The 16,333-nt window shown below is 40.5% G+C and overlaps 1 protein-coding gene, 1 long non-coding RNA gene and 2 pseudogenes across 2 annotated transcripts in view; 3 read left to right on the forward strand and 1 right to left on the reverse strand.

The window, feature by feature from the left end:
- LOC149095594 (uncharacterized) overlaps window positions 1-16,333 on the forward strand; it is a 30,336-nt gene that overhangs the window by 133 nt on the left and 13,870 nt on the right. Inside the window, exons 2-4 of the long non-coding RNA XR_016204828.1 lie at window positions 35-124; window positions 207-294; window positions 378-467. This is a non-coding gene — a long non-coding RNA (uncharacterized LOC149095594). The remainder of the gene's footprint in view (window positions 1-34; window positions 125-206; window positions 295-377; window positions 468-16,333) is intronic.
- On the forward strand, window positions 3,089-10,723 carry LOC110059885 (uncharacterized). Its single transcript, XM_089281869.1, has 2 exons — window positions 3,089-3,153; window positions 9,538-10,723. Exon 2 carries the CDS (start codon window positions 9,934-9,936, stop codon window positions 10,666-10,668), a length of 735 nt encoding a protein of 244 aa, XP_089137995.1. The 5' UTR covers window positions 3,089-3,153; window positions 9,538-9,933; the 3' UTR covers window positions 10,669-10,723.
- LOC110059890 (uncharacterized) lies at window positions 11,352-13,485 on the forward strand (annotated as a pseudogene).
- LOC149095595 (uncharacterized) lies at window positions 13,552-15,153 on the reverse strand (annotated as a pseudogene).

Genomic DNA, 16,333 nt, shown 5'->3' on the forward strand with positions numbered 1-16,333 from the left:
ACAGACAAACACAATTTTTAAAATTCTTTTTCAGCCAACCAAACATCGTGAAAGAGGTGGTGGGGTTGACAGAGAGAGAGAAACCGGAAAAGGCCAAGATCAAAAACCTTCACATGGCGAAGAGGTGGGTAAATAAAAGAGGGATGGACAGGTATAGACAGACAAACAGACAGACCAACAAACACAATTTTTAAATTCTTTTTCAGCCAACCAAACATCGCGAAAGAGGTGGTGGGGTTGACAGAGAGAGAAACCGGAAAAGGCCGAGATCAGAGACCTTCACACGGCGAAGAGGTGGGTAAATAAATGAGGGAAGGACAGGTATAGACAGACAAACAGACAGACCAACAAACACAATTTTTTAAATTCTTTTTCAGCCAACCAAACATCAAGAAAGAGGTGGTGGGGTTGACGGAGAGGGAGAAACCGAAAAAGGCCAAGATCAAAGACATTCACGTGGCGTAAAGGTGGGTAAATTAAAGATGGAAAGACAGGGACAGACAGACAGACAAACAGAAAATATGGCAGACAGACAAAGGCTTAAAATAGAATTAATGAATTTGCATTGTGTTTAGAGCCAATATGCGATGTGGTTATGGTGGACTTGTGTCATTCAGATGATAATACGGCAGGCCTCGATGATTTTGAACAAAGGGACGATAAATTGATAACAAATGATGTCTTGAATTCGTTATAGTGCAAGCAACACCATTTCTGGACCCTGACTATACGATATCATTACATTTTATCCTTACCTGGACTCCTTAGCAGTAACTATTACTCTTTTTCCGGAATTGACACAAAATTTTTTGACGATTTGCAAAGCTGATTCTGAGGTTCCATTGACTTGTCTTCTTAAGATTTTCGTAGTTGAGCTGAAGAGAGCGACATAAAGTGCAGTTTCAAGAGGTCCAATATTTGAGGTGTATGAATTTCTTGACCATATCATGTAAACATGGTTATGTCCTAGGCAATATGAGATCAAGTGGGGGTGTTACAGAATGTGACCTCATACATGTAGTACATATTGTAATAAACAAATCCCCAGATCTTGTTCCTTCGGGTCTAACGTGACTGACTAGTGTTCTGAGTGTGATCTTTGAATCTTTAAAATCTCACCCCATCATGACAGAAGAAGTGAATTCAACAGTAACCACATACAAATCATATAAAATACCCTAATTTTGTTAAAATCTGTTGAAGCTAAATTAATATATTTAGAAGAATGACAAATTACAGAATATTGGAAAAACCGTCTGAACAACCTTGACTTTTTATCAATTCAAAATGTCACACAATATCATTTCCATGATGTGGCAAGGTATGAAAAAATTTTGCCATAGGAGAGTAAAAATATTAAGGAGTTAGGCCAAAATGAGGAATATATCTGCCTGTCATTAGATGAGATGTTGCCATGGTAACGGCCTTAATCCAAAAATTGACAACCAAAACCTAAGCCTTATTTTAACAGTACTCATCTTGGTAAATCTCTGGAGGGAAAACTTTAAGAGAAATGAACCAAGTTTTCTTTTCTAACTCACGCTCTATAGGGAGGGGGTTCATAAATACTCTAGGGAGCCACCTTAAGGACGTTCGCACTAATTTTTTCTGCGCATCCTTACTGCGCATGCAAATCCACACACCACCTCATGTACGAGAGTGCGCGCAACGATAGGACAGATGGCCATTGCTATAACTTTGCCTGGATTTAACGATCTTGGACGTTCGGTAACCCCTAGTTTTCTTTCCAGAAACAGATTTTATTTACCATTATCTCCACATCGTCCAAAAATGAACAAAAAAACCAATGTGGGAAGTTAAAAAAATTTCTGTCCATGGGACATCGGATCCTGCCATCTTGTAGCTGCAAGGTGCGTGAAACTATGGTCGCTAAATACGAACTTGTTCTTTAAGGAACCTCACCAGTTAACTAAATTCACTCAATAGGTCCACTTAAACAATATTTGGCAGAGAACACTTCATTTCAAAGATCTACTTGCAGTATTTTTGAGCTTACAGACACTGTGGCCTTATTTGCTAACGAAGTCTGATTTTTTCAGATTTAGGGTGTTCTTTTGGGCATGTTCTATTCAAAATGAAGTAGGTGACCCCCATTTTTTTACATTTCTGACATAACTAACTCATCATCTTACAGTGGTAAGTCTCGGAAAAAAATCCATGTTAGAAAATTTGCCTAACTGTCTATCATTTAGCGTACCCAGAATGTATGCTGATTCAGTCTAGTCTATCTCACGACTTTGAAAAGCTAAGCAAATGGCTTGTGTCTAAGACTTACCTTGAACACCACAAAAATGGAATCTATGTTGATTGGCTCCAGGCAAAGATTGAGTACTCTATCTGACACACTCGAACTCTCCATTGATAATGTTGCGATTGAACAAGTTCCCTCTGTGAAATCACTTGGAGAACATATCAATGAAAACCTAACGGGGCCTTCTCATTGATAAACTGTGTAAACAGATCGCTTAGAACTGCAGTTGGAACCATAAAGCGAGTTAAGCCATTTGTGCCTCAATCTACCCTACTCTGCATATGCAACTCACTAGTTCAACCTCACTTTGATTACTGCAGCCTAGTCTGGGGTAATTGTACGGTGGCTTCAAAGGGACATACACTTTTCTCTCTTTTTTTCACTTGCGACTTAGCTGCTACTTTCTTGCGACTTAGCTGCGACTTTCTTGCGACTTGCTACTTTCTTGTGACTTAGCTGCGACTTTCCTGCTACTTTCTTGCGACTTACCTGCTACTTGCTGCTTTCTTGCGACTTAGCTGAGACTTTCCTGCTACTTTCTTATGACTTAGCTGCTACTTTCTTGCGACTTAGCTGCTACTTTCTTGCGACTTAGCTGCGACTTCCCTGCTACTTTCTTGCGACTTAGCTGCCTGGCTACCTAGCTGGGCCACGTGAGACGGCAGGCCAGGTTGTATTGCCGAGAAACAACATGGATTCTCCAGAAGAACAGTTACCAGGGTTGACCAGGTACTTTGACACTTTTCATGTCTTTTGTACAAATTAGAAATGTTGAACCTATGGCAACTTATATTTGGCTTCATTGTCCTTAGATTTTCAACTTTTTAAAAGACAAATGCAAGGTTGAAGATGGTGTTTGCCAACAGTTCAAAGATGAAAAGGTGAGAATTCATTACAAACTGTCTCCTCTACATCTTGTGTATCACAGCTATTTGGAAGTGAGATTGTGGCGTACTTAAGTTTGATATCTCAGACTATCTTTTTACACCTTTCTTACCTTCTTGTTACGTCTGATTTAGTTTTGTTCCGAACTGAAATTTTGTGTTCATTTTGTGTAAGGCGCGTTGCCTATTTACCGAGTGGAGACTAGGTCCGAGTGATGACATGTTGTAAACGAAGAAACGTGAGCTGGACGTTCGGGTCGAAGAGCAGATGAATATTGTTATAAATTTTGTTGTGTTTATGGAATAAATCGTTCATTTTCATGGTCCTTCGAGCTGGATATTGGATTTGGAGAAACAGTTTCAACGATTGGTCGAGCAAAAGGAGAGTTGGATCCGTTTATTACTGCGAAGAAGTTGGTTTTCACATATCGGCGATTTGGCGCCAAACAAACCACATGTGTATTGCATCAGCACTTTGAACGAGAGGAACTTCTGTGAATGTGCAGACCTGTAATTGTTGCGATTATATGAGGTTAGTAAAATTTGTGGTCTTTCAAAATGTCGAAAGATTTAGAAGCTATCAAGAAAAAGAGAAAATTCCTGAGAAAATCTGTCACAGACACGTTGAAGTTAATCGACGAAGCCCTGTCACAACAAGATAATTATGCACGAGTTCAAGTGTTGAAAGATAATGTCGCAAGTAAGTGGAGTGACTTGCAGGAAGTGCAAGCCACGATGTGCACAATGTTAGAGGATGAAGAGATCGAGGCGGAATGTGAGAGCCATAATGAATACAAAGCACGTGTAATTGAAAGCATGGCCAAAATGACAAGTTATTTGGCAAGTAAACAAGTTCCCGAAGTACAATTGTTAGGAAGCAATCCACCCGTATCCCAGTCGTCCTCTCAAGTACAAGTTAAGCTACCCAAGATTAATCTACCAACCTTTGACGGAAATGTTTTGAGCTGGCAACCCTATTATCAGTCGATAAAAGTTTCAGTGGTTGACAATCCGTCGTTGGCAGATGTCCAAAAATTAGAGTACTTGATGAGATCGCTAAAAGGTTCGGCTGCTGAAGCGGTGAAAGGTTTTGCAGTGGTACAAGCGAATTACAAGCCAGTTTTGGAAATCTTGAAGGAAAGATTCGGACATGCAAGGTTAATACTTGATGCACATGTAAGATCCTTGATCCATTTGCCACGTTTGAGCGCTGATGATGCAACCTCCATGCGTAAATTCTACGATGAAGTGATAGGTCACGTTCGCTCTGTTGAGTCCTTTGGTGAAAAGTTTAATTCTGAAACTTTGGCTCCAGTTCTTGTGCCTCTAATAGTTGACAAGCTGCCAAAAAAAGTTGTGGAAAAATGGGAATTGGAGCTCAATGAGGAGAAAGCTAAACAGGACTGTGTGGAAGTGAAAATACTGTTTACTTTCTTGGAGCAATTGATAAGAGCTAAAGAGTCTTCACAGCCTCCTTCTCTTGATTCCAAAGCTCCGGCAAAGGAAAATCTTGGAAATCGTGAAAACCGTTTCAAGTTTAACCGGTCACAAAAATTATCCACCTCTGCATTATGTGCGGCAACGCAAGAGGGCAAGTGTGTCATTTGCTACAAAAACCATGGTTTGAAGTCATGTGTCACTTTTCTGTCATTACCTGTGAAAGAAAGATTCAGAAAAGCAACGTCTAAAGGCCTGTGTTTCCGATGCCTTGAACCTGGTCATAGAGCCGAAGTGTGCCAGAAACCTCCATGCAAGCATTGCCAAGGTAGACATCACAGTCTCCTGCATCAGGATTCAGCTCGTCCTCCCTTGGAAGAAGTCAAGGTGGAATCAGCCCCGGAATTACTACCCTCGTTGTCAGGTCCTGCTTTGCCGTCCTCAGTTGTGGCAAATTCTGTTGCAGTGAGCTCAGGTGGAAAAGTGATCCTGCAGACCATACCAGCTATTTTGTGTGGATCAAATGGGTGTTCAAAAGTTGTGAGATGTTTCTTTGATCCTGGTTCTCAAACGTCGTTTGTTCGGCAGAGTGTAATTGATGAGCTTGGTCTTGATGGGAAGAGTGTCAAAATTGCTGTTTCTGGATTTGGTGGAGAGGCCACCAAGAGCACTTTGCGGAAGAGAACTGCGTTTACTGTGGCACCTATTGACAAATCTGGACAGCCTCAATGTATTGAGGCACTTACTACACCAGTAATATGCCGGCCAGCTGAAGCTGTGGATATTCATCCAACAAGATGGTGTCACCTTCGAAACATAGCATTTCCTGAAGAATTCCCTAGAGAGGAACAAGAGATTGATGTGCTTATTGGCTTGGATTTCTATTATTCCTTTGTGACAAGAGACATTGTAAGAGGGGGTTCCCGTGAGCCAGTTGCAGTTCGCACAACTTTGGGTTGGGTCTTCTGTGGGCCAACAGGTGGTCATGGCCAAGAATGCACTGTGTCTATGAATGTTCAAATTAGTGTTGAAGAACAATTGAATGAAACACTTCAAAAGTTCTGGGATTTGGAGTCCATTGGTGTCAGACTTGCTGAAAGTTCAATTTCTACTACTCATGCAGAAGATGTGGTCTTGAAGAAGTTTAAAGAGACACTAACATACAATGATGGTCGCTATGAAGTATCCTTACCATGGAAGGAAGATTGCATTTCATTGAAAGATAATTACCGGCAAGCGGAAAGTAGGTTGTACAATCTAGAAAAGAAGCTGCTCCATGAGCCAGTGAAAGCTGCATCGTACAGAGAAGCGATTAACAAGTATGTTGAGAACGGTGTTGCTGAAGAAGTACCTTGTGATGAAATTACACCAACAGATGGGCGTCCGGTGTTCTATCTCCCTCATCATGCGATCATCAGGGAAGACAAGCAGACAACCAAGACAAGAGTTGTGTTTGATGCATCAGCGAAAGATAGCATGTGGTGTCTCTCTGAACAGCTGCTTAGAGCCAGGCCCAGCATTACAGCCAGATTTGGTCGGAATTCTTCTGCGTTTTCGAAAGAATTATGTTGGTATCATGGGTGACATAGAGAAGATGTTCTTGCAGATTCGGTTAAAAGAAGAAGACAGAGATTCACACCGGTATCTGTGGAGAGATTTGGACCCCAAGGCCACGCCTAAGATTTACAGAATGACAAGCGTCACATTTGGAGTTGTTTCCAGTCCGTTTCTTGCCATTGGCACTATTCAAGAGCATGTGAAAAGGTGTAAAGAAACATTCCCTGTTGCATCAAATGAAATCTTGAGGAACACTTATGTTGATGACTTTGCTCCAGGGAGAGACAATGTGCAGGAAACGCTGAAATTACAGCGAAGTGCTACTGAGCTTATGCAGAAAGCTGCCTTTAATTTGACAAAATGGTCAAGCAATTCATCTGAGCTTATGGAGGCCATACCAGAGAGGGACAGAGCAGCAGTTAGTCTTGTCAGCCTGGAAAGTGATCTAGCAGAAGCACATCCAATCACAAAAGCATTAGGATTAAAGTGGAATACACTTACTGACAACCTTGTCTTTACAATTGATGTGGACATTGTTAAGTCGAGATCAAAGACAGTGTACACTAAAAGAAAGGTGGCGTCTTTAGCAGCAAAGATATTTGATCCGATTGGTCTAATCGCACCCTTTTCAGTGAGGTCAAAATTAATTCTTCAAAGCTTGTGGACCAAGGGTGTTGGATTGGATGAGGAAATTCCCATGGAAGTCTCATCGAAATGGAATCAGCGGGTTCAAGAGATTTCTGAACTTGGACACCTTCAAATTTCTAGATGTTACACTGATTTGCCATTAGGTCAAAACCCTCCAGTGAAATTGTTAACCCAGAGAGGAAGAGTAAAGCTAGTGTCAGTTGTGTTGTGCAACCCAAAGAGCCGTTTATTGACTTCACAAGATTCAGCAAGTATAGTCGCTTGCTAAGAACTGTTGCTTGGATCAGAAGATTCGTTAGCAACTCAAGAGTGAAAGAAGAGGAAAGAATTGACAGCCCTTTAACTGGTTTAGAGATACAAAATGCAGAAGAATGGTTGATATCTCATGTACAAGAAGCAGGTTTTCCTGAAGAAATTGCGTCATGTAAACAGCATGGTCCAGTGAAGGACAGCAACCTTGTCAATTTAAACCCGTTTATGTGTCCGACTAGTCATTTTCTTCGTGTTGGAGGAAGAATTCACAAGTCACTGTTGCCAGAAGAGGAGAAACATCCTATTATCCTGCCTTCTAACCATCCTGTTGTTAAGTTGTTAATTGATGATATTCACAGCCGTGAACTACATGCTGGAGTTGAACACACTTTGTCACTTTTGCGACAGAGATTTTGGGTGATCAAGGGACGATCGACCGTCCGTCAGACACTAAGGAACTGTCTAATTTGTCGCCATTACCAAACAAAACCCTTTGGTCAGCAGATGGCACCACTTCCTGAAGACAGAATTAAGCCTGCACCACCGTTCACTAACGTGGGTCTAGACTTTGCTGGTCCTTTGTATTTGAAAGACAGTGGTGAAAAAGTCTATATCTGTTTATTTACATGTGCAGTTACCCGTGCAATACACTTGGAGTTGGTATGTGATATGACAACTGAGCAATTTCTCCTTGCTCTTAGACGGATGATTGCAAGAAGAGGAATGTGCAGCATTATTTGGTCAGATAATGCAAAAACTTTTAAGGCTGCTAACAAGGAGCTACAGCGATGTTGGAGAGTATTGGAATCAGACCAGACCCAAAGTGCTTTGTCTGAAAAGAAGATTCAGTGGAAGTCCATTGTGGAAAAAGCCCCATGGTGGGGTGGCTTTTTTGAACGTCTTGTAAAGAGTGTCAAGACGCCACTGAAGAAACTATTTGCCAAAGCAATGTTGGATGCCGAGCAGTTAACTACTATTTTAGCTGAAATTGAAGCACAGCTGAACAGTCGTCCTCTTACTTACCTTGGTGCAGACCCTGATGACTACAGTGTGATTACCCCTGCACAGATTTTGATTGGCAGGAATCTTCAAGCATGTCCGACTAAAGACACTCATGTTTCAGAACAGACCTCAAGAGCCCTCACCAAACGTTTTCAGTATCACCAGAAGCTTGTAAATGGATTTTGGAAGCGTTGGCATGCAGAGTACCTAAAATCCCTGACACCTCTCAAGAAATGGTACAAGATTGGTCGTGAAATCTGCAAAGGTGACTTGGTCCTAGTAAGTGAGGATCGCGTAGCTCGGGGTCAGTGGTCACGTGCACGAGTGGAAGACACCCACACAGGCCGTGACGGTCTTGTCCGGTCCGTTACCCTGCGGACCTCATCTGGAAGTCTTACCCGTCGTCTAGTACAGCGGTTACACCTGTTTGAAAACTCTGATGCTGACTTAGCTGCTGAACTTAATTGAACTTTATGAGACCTTGTTGAACATTTTAGTTGAACTCTATTGAACTTGGTTGACAAGTTACATGTAATGATGCACTCCCTGCATCGGGCGGGAGGATGTTCCGAACTGAAATTTTGTGTTCATTTTGTGTAAGGTGCGTTGCCTATTTACCGAGTGGAGACTAGGTCCGAGTGATGACATGTTGTAAACGAAGAAATGTGAGCTGGACGTTCGGGTCGAAGAGCAGATGAATATTGTTATAAATTTTGTTGCGTTTATGGAATAAATCGTTCATTTTCAAGTTTCAAGAAACGCTGAATTATTTAAGTGTAAGATGGGACGGTTGCATGTGCTTTACTGGGAATAGTTTTGACCCTTTTCATAAACGGCCGCCATATAGTCTGACTAACCTCGGTTTTGGGTAGATAATTTGAAAGAATATTTACTCCCAAACGAGGTTAGGGAGGTTAATTTAAATGTATACAAAATAATTTTAAATTGGCAGCCATTTATCATTCCTAGAGTCCAATTTGGAAGTAATTGATTTGGAAGTAACTGGATGAGAGAAAAATATTTTTTTCGAATTTAATTACTTCCAAATTGGACAAGCATGTAGTTCTTTACCTACTAATTATGTAACATTCCAAAATAGAGGAACATGGTGTATGGCAAATGTTGGGCCTGATATACGGCATATATATGTTGAACATGATATACGGTGAATGTTGCTTGTAGATATGCAATTTTTCTTCTGGTATTCAACTAAAGATCTTACTTGTTTGCTATGTGATATATTGAGTTGAACACTTGCAGAGAAATTCCATATCTGTGTACATCCATGTATTATTCTATATGTATCTGTTGACTTTTTTCCTGATTGTATTTCTTACCTTGGGAAATAAACCCATAGGACCCGCAAGTATTTTATGCATTGTTTCATATTTGACATATTCGCATTACACCTCTAGTGGGATATTTTACTGGACTGGTTTGACTCCAGAGTATTCTCTATGGTAAACTCATTTTTCCTTACTACAGATGGACTTTACAGCCGTAAGGATGGCAACAGATGGAGATTTCGAAGCCCTTCATTTGGTTTGCCAGGGCGACATACTTGCTCTGAGATCATTTGTTCCAAGTACAGACAAGGCAAAAGAAGAGCGAAAATCCAAACTTCCGAAACTAACCCATCTACTTGGTACAACTTCCAGAAAATCCAAGGCAGCTTCTAGTAGGGGAAAGTCTTGTCCATCCTATGATTACCCTCAATAACCACCTTGTAAAAAGACCCAGACTTCTAAAAAGATCCAGATTGGGTGGCAGCATTATAGTGAGAATGAAAAGCGATATGTTAGTGTACGACTTGTGAAAGGAGGAGGAACAAGGGAAATTTCTGTTCCAATTGAAAGTTCATATGTAGAGGTGCTTAGAATAATGAAAGAGGTTTATTTCCCCGATGGGATGTCCACATTTGGTGATGGAGATATAATGACATTTAAAGTTGGAAACTTTAAAGGAGAAGTACAGGAGCAGTTCACACTGGCAAAGTATATTGCTAAGTACAAACTTACCAAAGTTAGACTTTACCTCTTGACCAGGATCATTGATGACAATGACAGTGAACTATTGAAACCAGTTTTTGACAATGGACAGGACACAGTTTCTGATGGTTTGCTTGGTACCTCTGATGAAAGAAATTCATTGAGGGAAGATCAGGACAAAGAATATCTGGATTCTTTGAGAAAAGATCAAGAAAAAGAACAAGCGAAACAGGAAGAGCTCCTCCGTCGCCCAGAAGAATTTGCAATTCAAGAAAGTCTGCGTGAAGCAAGAGAAATGAGGGTGCCAGCTGAGCCTGACATAAGTGAAGTGCATGTGAAAGTATCGGTGAGACATGTAACACTGGGTGTTATTACACGCAAATTTCCAAAGAGTGGCCATGTAGGAACTGTATATGACTGGGTGGGGTCACTCAGTTTGACCCCAGAGTATTTTACCCTCTCTATGGTTGGCAACATGGACCTTAACCCTGCATTGCCGATTGAAACTGTGGACCAGAAAACACTGTCAATGCATGAGTGTGACGAAAGTCCACCATTCCCTGATGAAACGGTATGTTTCCATGGATTTGGGGCACCATCTGAAATGCCATCTGAAGGCGACATGTGAGAGCCTGTTTCAGAGAAGCCACCTCTTGTCTTGCTGGAAGATGATGAGTAAGTGGTAGTCTTAATGATTTTTATTACATCTTCATACCTCCTACTGTCAGGTCGTTTCTAGGCGTTTCTACGTCTGGCACAAGCTACCGTCTGATTATAGAATCTTTTATAGGCCACATTTGATATAACAAAATTCTAAATAGGACTGAGGATTTATGGGCAAACTTCATTCTATATTTGGTTTCATTTGGCTTTCTTGGTTCTGAAGTCCCATCTTGGAATCACGAGAGAAAGTATGTTTTGTCCAGAAAGCCAGAGTCATGTTTGAATTTTGATATATTGAACATGGGCTACTCATTGTGCACCAACATTCCTTATTATTCAGATATTGTGGACCCAAAACTACCATATGTGCTTCTTTTCTAACAAGTAAAACACTTGAAGTGCATTCAAAGCTAATAGGTTTTTCTGACTTGTAAATATAGGAAGGACACTCCATCAGGAAGTTCTGAGGATAATCCAGTGGCAGTTGAATGAAGTTCTATTGATTCAGCTGGACGACAATTCAGGGAAGTTGTAAACAGTTTTTACATAGCTGACAACATGACGAAAGAGGAAAGGAATGAAGAGGGGGTAGGTTGTGTGTATAACGTATCTGTGTCAGTCCAATTACTGTCGACCCACTTGTTGATACCGCAAAAACCACGAGATTGATAAAACAGATGAGATGTACTTCAATCCTACAAAACTGTTTTAAGGAAATTTTCCTTAAGGCAGCAAATTTGTATATCCTCCGCTCTCCTTCTGTAATCTTAGCACTCCTCTCAAACTCTCAGCATTACTTATGGGAGGAGGTAAGATGCACCTTTTCTGCTAGTTTAGTTACCTGAAAACATTTATTGACAGTAATTATTGTACCTTACCAAATATACCAATTGAAGGCCACTGTCTTCTTGAACGCCTCTTCAAAGAAAGAGAGATTAACAGGTAACAGCAGGTAGTAGCAAGTTATGTCTATTTATGTTTATTTAGGACTTAAAGCAGAGAAGAATGGATGTGCTTGATAAGTTGTCTGGTGTAACAAACGTTTGGGTTCATCGAGAGACTGTCATGCGTGACCTTCTTAAAACTTACGAAAACTCAAGAGAAATAACCCAGCAGCTTGTCACCTTTTCTTTCCACGGAGAGGTTGGGATGGATGTAGATGGGCTAAAGAGAGAAGCTTATTCTCTATTCTGGAAGCCAGCCCTGGAAGACTACTTCGAAGGAAGTTCTACATTTGTTCTGCGAGTAAGTCCAGAAATTGAGGAGTCCATGATGAGGACACTTGGACGCATTATCAGCCACCAATATGTCCTCACTGGCATATTCCCTGTTCATATCAACAGGGCATTTATGGTGGCTACGCTCTGTGGGCGACAGGCAGTCAGTGATGAAGACCTCGTAGAGGCTTTCCTGGAATACATATCAGAAAATAAATCCCAGGAGTTGAAAGCAATCCTAGCATAGTCAGACCAAGGAGAGCTCTCCGGTGAATTTTGTGAGTTTTTGCTGGATTTTTTCAGTGATTACCAGGTTACCAGAAGGCCACTGGCTTCCAACCTCAAAGCCACTTTGGTGCACGTAGCCAAGAATGAGTTGTTATCAAAACCTGCTATGGCGATGGATGGTATGAGAGAAGGTCTTCGGGATAGAGACTGAAAATTTGTGGAATTGTTCGAAAGAGGATGTAACAAAGATGTATCACATGATGCAGCTCACGCCAAAACGAGTTATTGCAGTGCTTGCAGAAGAGCCATCTACCCATCTAAACAAGTCCAAGGCCAAAATTTTCTCTTACCTGAAGAAATACATAAGGTGCCTCAGCCGTAAGGAGCTTGGCCGATTTCTTCATTAGGTCACTGGTAGTCCTGTACCAGTTGTAGAGTGTATCAAGGTGATGTTTCATGTTAACGAGTTAGGATCCTTACCACACCCTCGTACACATACCTGTGCAGCTTCAATTGACTTGCCTGATGGTGGGTATGCAAGTTTTAACGACTTTAGAATTCAAATGGATTCTCTACTAAACAATGAACTTGCATGGAAATTCACATCGTTGTAAGCAGCTTGAATGTAAGCAAATTCAATGTAACAGTGATTCAGAGTATACAGAGATTCAGCTTAACAATGATTAACTTAAAAATGTTGAAGTGACTTTTTATTACTGGTACTGTTTGTTCCTGTTAAGCCTTTTCACTTTTTAATTGCACGTTGTTGGTTAAGACTTGAATGATCCTTGTGATCATATTTCATGCAATAGCTGTAGAAAACGTTATTGACTCATATCTCGAGTGGTGCTGGTACACTCGTCGGAGTAATAAGGATAGTGCTGCACATCACAATAGGGAATTAATTATTCCTTTCCTGTTTTACATGTCATTCATGTCTACTCCAATAGGTTATGTTAACGTAGCACTTTTAAAACGGAATGGAAAATTGCTTGTTACCTGCTCTTTATGTTGTTGTTCTACCTTGTTGAGTTCACAGATTTCGAATTACCAGGCCAGATGATCTCTTTGCAACACATTGTACTATAATAAAGAGAGAGAATGGTGGGCCACATAATTTCTCTCAAAAAGGTGTGTAATTTATGACTGAAAATAATCCTTTCTTAGTGTCAAGTGTTTACATTCCTTTTTACAGTTAGAAAACATTGAAAACGAAGAAGAAATAAAGTTGATTGTAATTAGTATTTTCAATTTTTTTCCTTACTCAGCTCGTTATCCAGCATATGGAAAAACATAGCGGCATTAGATCTGACCAACAATAAATACCTTGCGATGTACATTTGACCATACTGAATATTTTGCGAACCTAACACAACCCAAAGGCCACATAGCAAGCTTTGCTTTTGCGTGTACCAAAAACATTGTTCATGCTGGGTAGCCTGTGAACATTAATGAAATCAAACCATTGTTCTATGGTATGGCATTAATGTGGTCCAGTAAATCTAAGTAGAGTTGGAGAGCTTCCTCTGCTGTAGTTGCTGGTTCTAGACCTTCATCCTCCATGATTAGTTGGCAGAGCTCTTTAAAGTAAGGACAACATCCTCTCGCTTGTGGTTGCTCGGCGCACGAATCCTTAGCGATTTCAATCTCGTCCATGTCAACAGGAGTCATATAATCTTGACTCTCTATTGATGCTGGAACGAAGTAGAGTACATCTGGCTTTCCCGAGGGAGATTCCACATTGCTAGACGGCCGAATTCTGTGAATATTCCAGTCCAGTGCAGCTCTGTGTAGTTCACTCTGTGACATCCATGAAACAGAACTTCAGGCATTCGCGGTGTATTATATCATCGTAATAGAAACCAGAATCTCTCAAATCCACCATTCTGCACATCCTTGCCTTAAACGTCCCCACCATGCTTCAATTCTTTGATTTGCCGTAGATTTCCCATACATGAAACTCTTATTGCCTGCAAAGTCATCATTCATGGACCGCCGAAAGAAGCCTGAATAGCTACTAAGTTCTTGTTCTCAGATCCCCTATCTCCACGTACAATCCTTGCCGTACCTCCTAACTGTCTTGCGTAGTCTAAGAAATATTGAGCTACTATACGAGGGTCATTGTTTGAAGATGCAACCTCCAGCCATAGGATCCTTCGACTTAAGCCATCAATTGCACCATGAATGCAGAATCCAAACGGTTTTAGTTTGTCGTAGCCATCAATGTGCCATAAGTAATTTCGCCCTTTACACCTGTAAACTCGTCGTCGTAGTCTATGCTGTGACCTATGCTCTACCCCTTCAGGGTCAAAAACCCTCAAAACATGTTGAACGACTTCCCACGTAGTAACAAGACTGTGCCGATTGATGAGTCTTTGATGCATCGCTCAATATCCGAGAAGGCTTCCACTCCCCCTCAGTTCCTCTTCGACTGCCTCTACCACCTCATTCAAATTACTTTGACACCTACGTCTTGTACATCCCAACCATCTGAGTATTCTTTTCAATTGTCTTAATGAGATCCCGATACCATGTACACTTACCAGAAATAATGCGATTTCTGGTACAGTAAGCCCGAGATTAAAATAGTTCTTGATTATCTCGTTGCGCATTACTGCATTGTTCCTTATTGCAGGAGAGTAAGATGGAAGTGCTGCCAGCGACGTAGAGCACACCGTAATCAGAGTGAAAACGGTGAAAACCTTCATTGCTATACTGTAAAGCCAAGGCAAAACAGACTACTGATTAAGCTATCGAGTCCACGTTGTTTTCAAATAAAACAACCTGACCTGCCGATGCATGCGGCCTAGTGAGGTAGCCAGGCAGCTACGTCGCAAGAAAGTAGCAGGAAAGTCGCAGCTAAGTCGCAAGAAAGTAGCAGCTAAGTCGCAAGAAAGTACTAAGTCACAAGAAAGTCGCAAGAAAGTAGCAGAAGAGTCGCAGCTAAGTCACAAGAAAGTAGCAAGTCGCAAGAAAGTCGCAGCTAAGTCGCAAGTGAAAAAAAAAAAAAAGTGTATGTCCCTTTAAAGCCACCGTATAATTGTGGCAAAACATTATCTAACAAGCTACAAAAACTACAAAACTGTGCTGCAAAAGTAATAACTTCATCGGGCTATGACGCTGATGTTGATTCCTTGTTTCACAAAGTCAGCCGGAAAGACTTGCAATTTCAATATCAAGTTCTGAAAGCCCTAATTAATGGTTTTCAAGTCTTTAAACAGTCTTGTTCCCGAATATCTCACTTCTAAATTTGTAATGCGCAATGAATCAAACTATGCTCTGAGGGACTCAGTTAACAAACTTGTTGTTCCCTTTCTGAAAACTAACGACATGAAAAAAAATTTTTTTTGAAAACATTTTTAATGCAATAAAAACGCTATTTACAATGATAATAAGTTAACAACTCTTATAACCTATCAACAAATACTTTTCAACTTCTCAACACTGCCCATGCTTTTTGACGTCACATAAACAAGGTAAACATTGGTCAATAGATATTTATTGTGTATACATGTACATGTCAATGACAGCTTATTGGCATGACGCGAGTGTCATGCAATCTTCTGTATCAAAACTAACAAACAGATTGATCTTTTTGCTGTGAAACTAGGTTTTATAAATTATTATTTTTTAATTTAATTTTATTTTATTTATAAAAACATATTACAATATTGCAACAAATTACAAAAGTAGTGCAGAAGAGAGGATTGTTACAACTGATAACATTCTAATGAAAAATAGTGGATAATGTATACGGCAGTAAATATTACAAAAAAAATGTCTCTCTAGCTGTATATGGCTGGGGGAAAGGACAACATAGTCACGTCAAGTCATTTGTCTATTTCAGGCTGGATAATAAATTTAGATATGAATTCAGAAGTATCTTGTTTCTTTTGCATTGTTTTGCAAGCATAGTGGTATTGCTTTGCATGTAACAGAAGAAGACGCAAATCCTTTGGTTATTAGAATGATTGGTGTTTGGTATTGGTAAATTGAGAAAGCATTGTAGCAGGGTTAGGCTGACATCGATTTGGTGTAAACTACTGAACCGTTGAAGAGACTCGTCATATAATTTCAAGAGAGATTGACAGTCAAAGAATGCATGTTCAATAGAGTCATTTTCACCGCACAGAACACATTTGACACAGTCAGTTATTCCAAATCAATTAAGTTCTTTATTAGTGA

Source organism: Orbicella faveolata, unplaced genomic scaffold, assembly GCF_042242905.1.
Source record: "Orbicella faveolata isolate gen_17 unplaced genomic scaffold, um_ofav_v1 contig_50, whole genome shotgun sequence".
Taxonomy (NCBI): Eukaryota; Metazoa; Cnidaria; class Anthozoa; order Scleractinia; family Merulinidae; genus Orbicella; species Orbicella faveolata.

Excerpts from the sequence above, each read along its gene's own strand:
- LOC110059885 (XM_089281869.1), top strand. The coding sequence starts at position 9,934 with ATGAAAGAGGTTTATTTCCCCGATGGGATGTCCACATTTGGTGATGGA.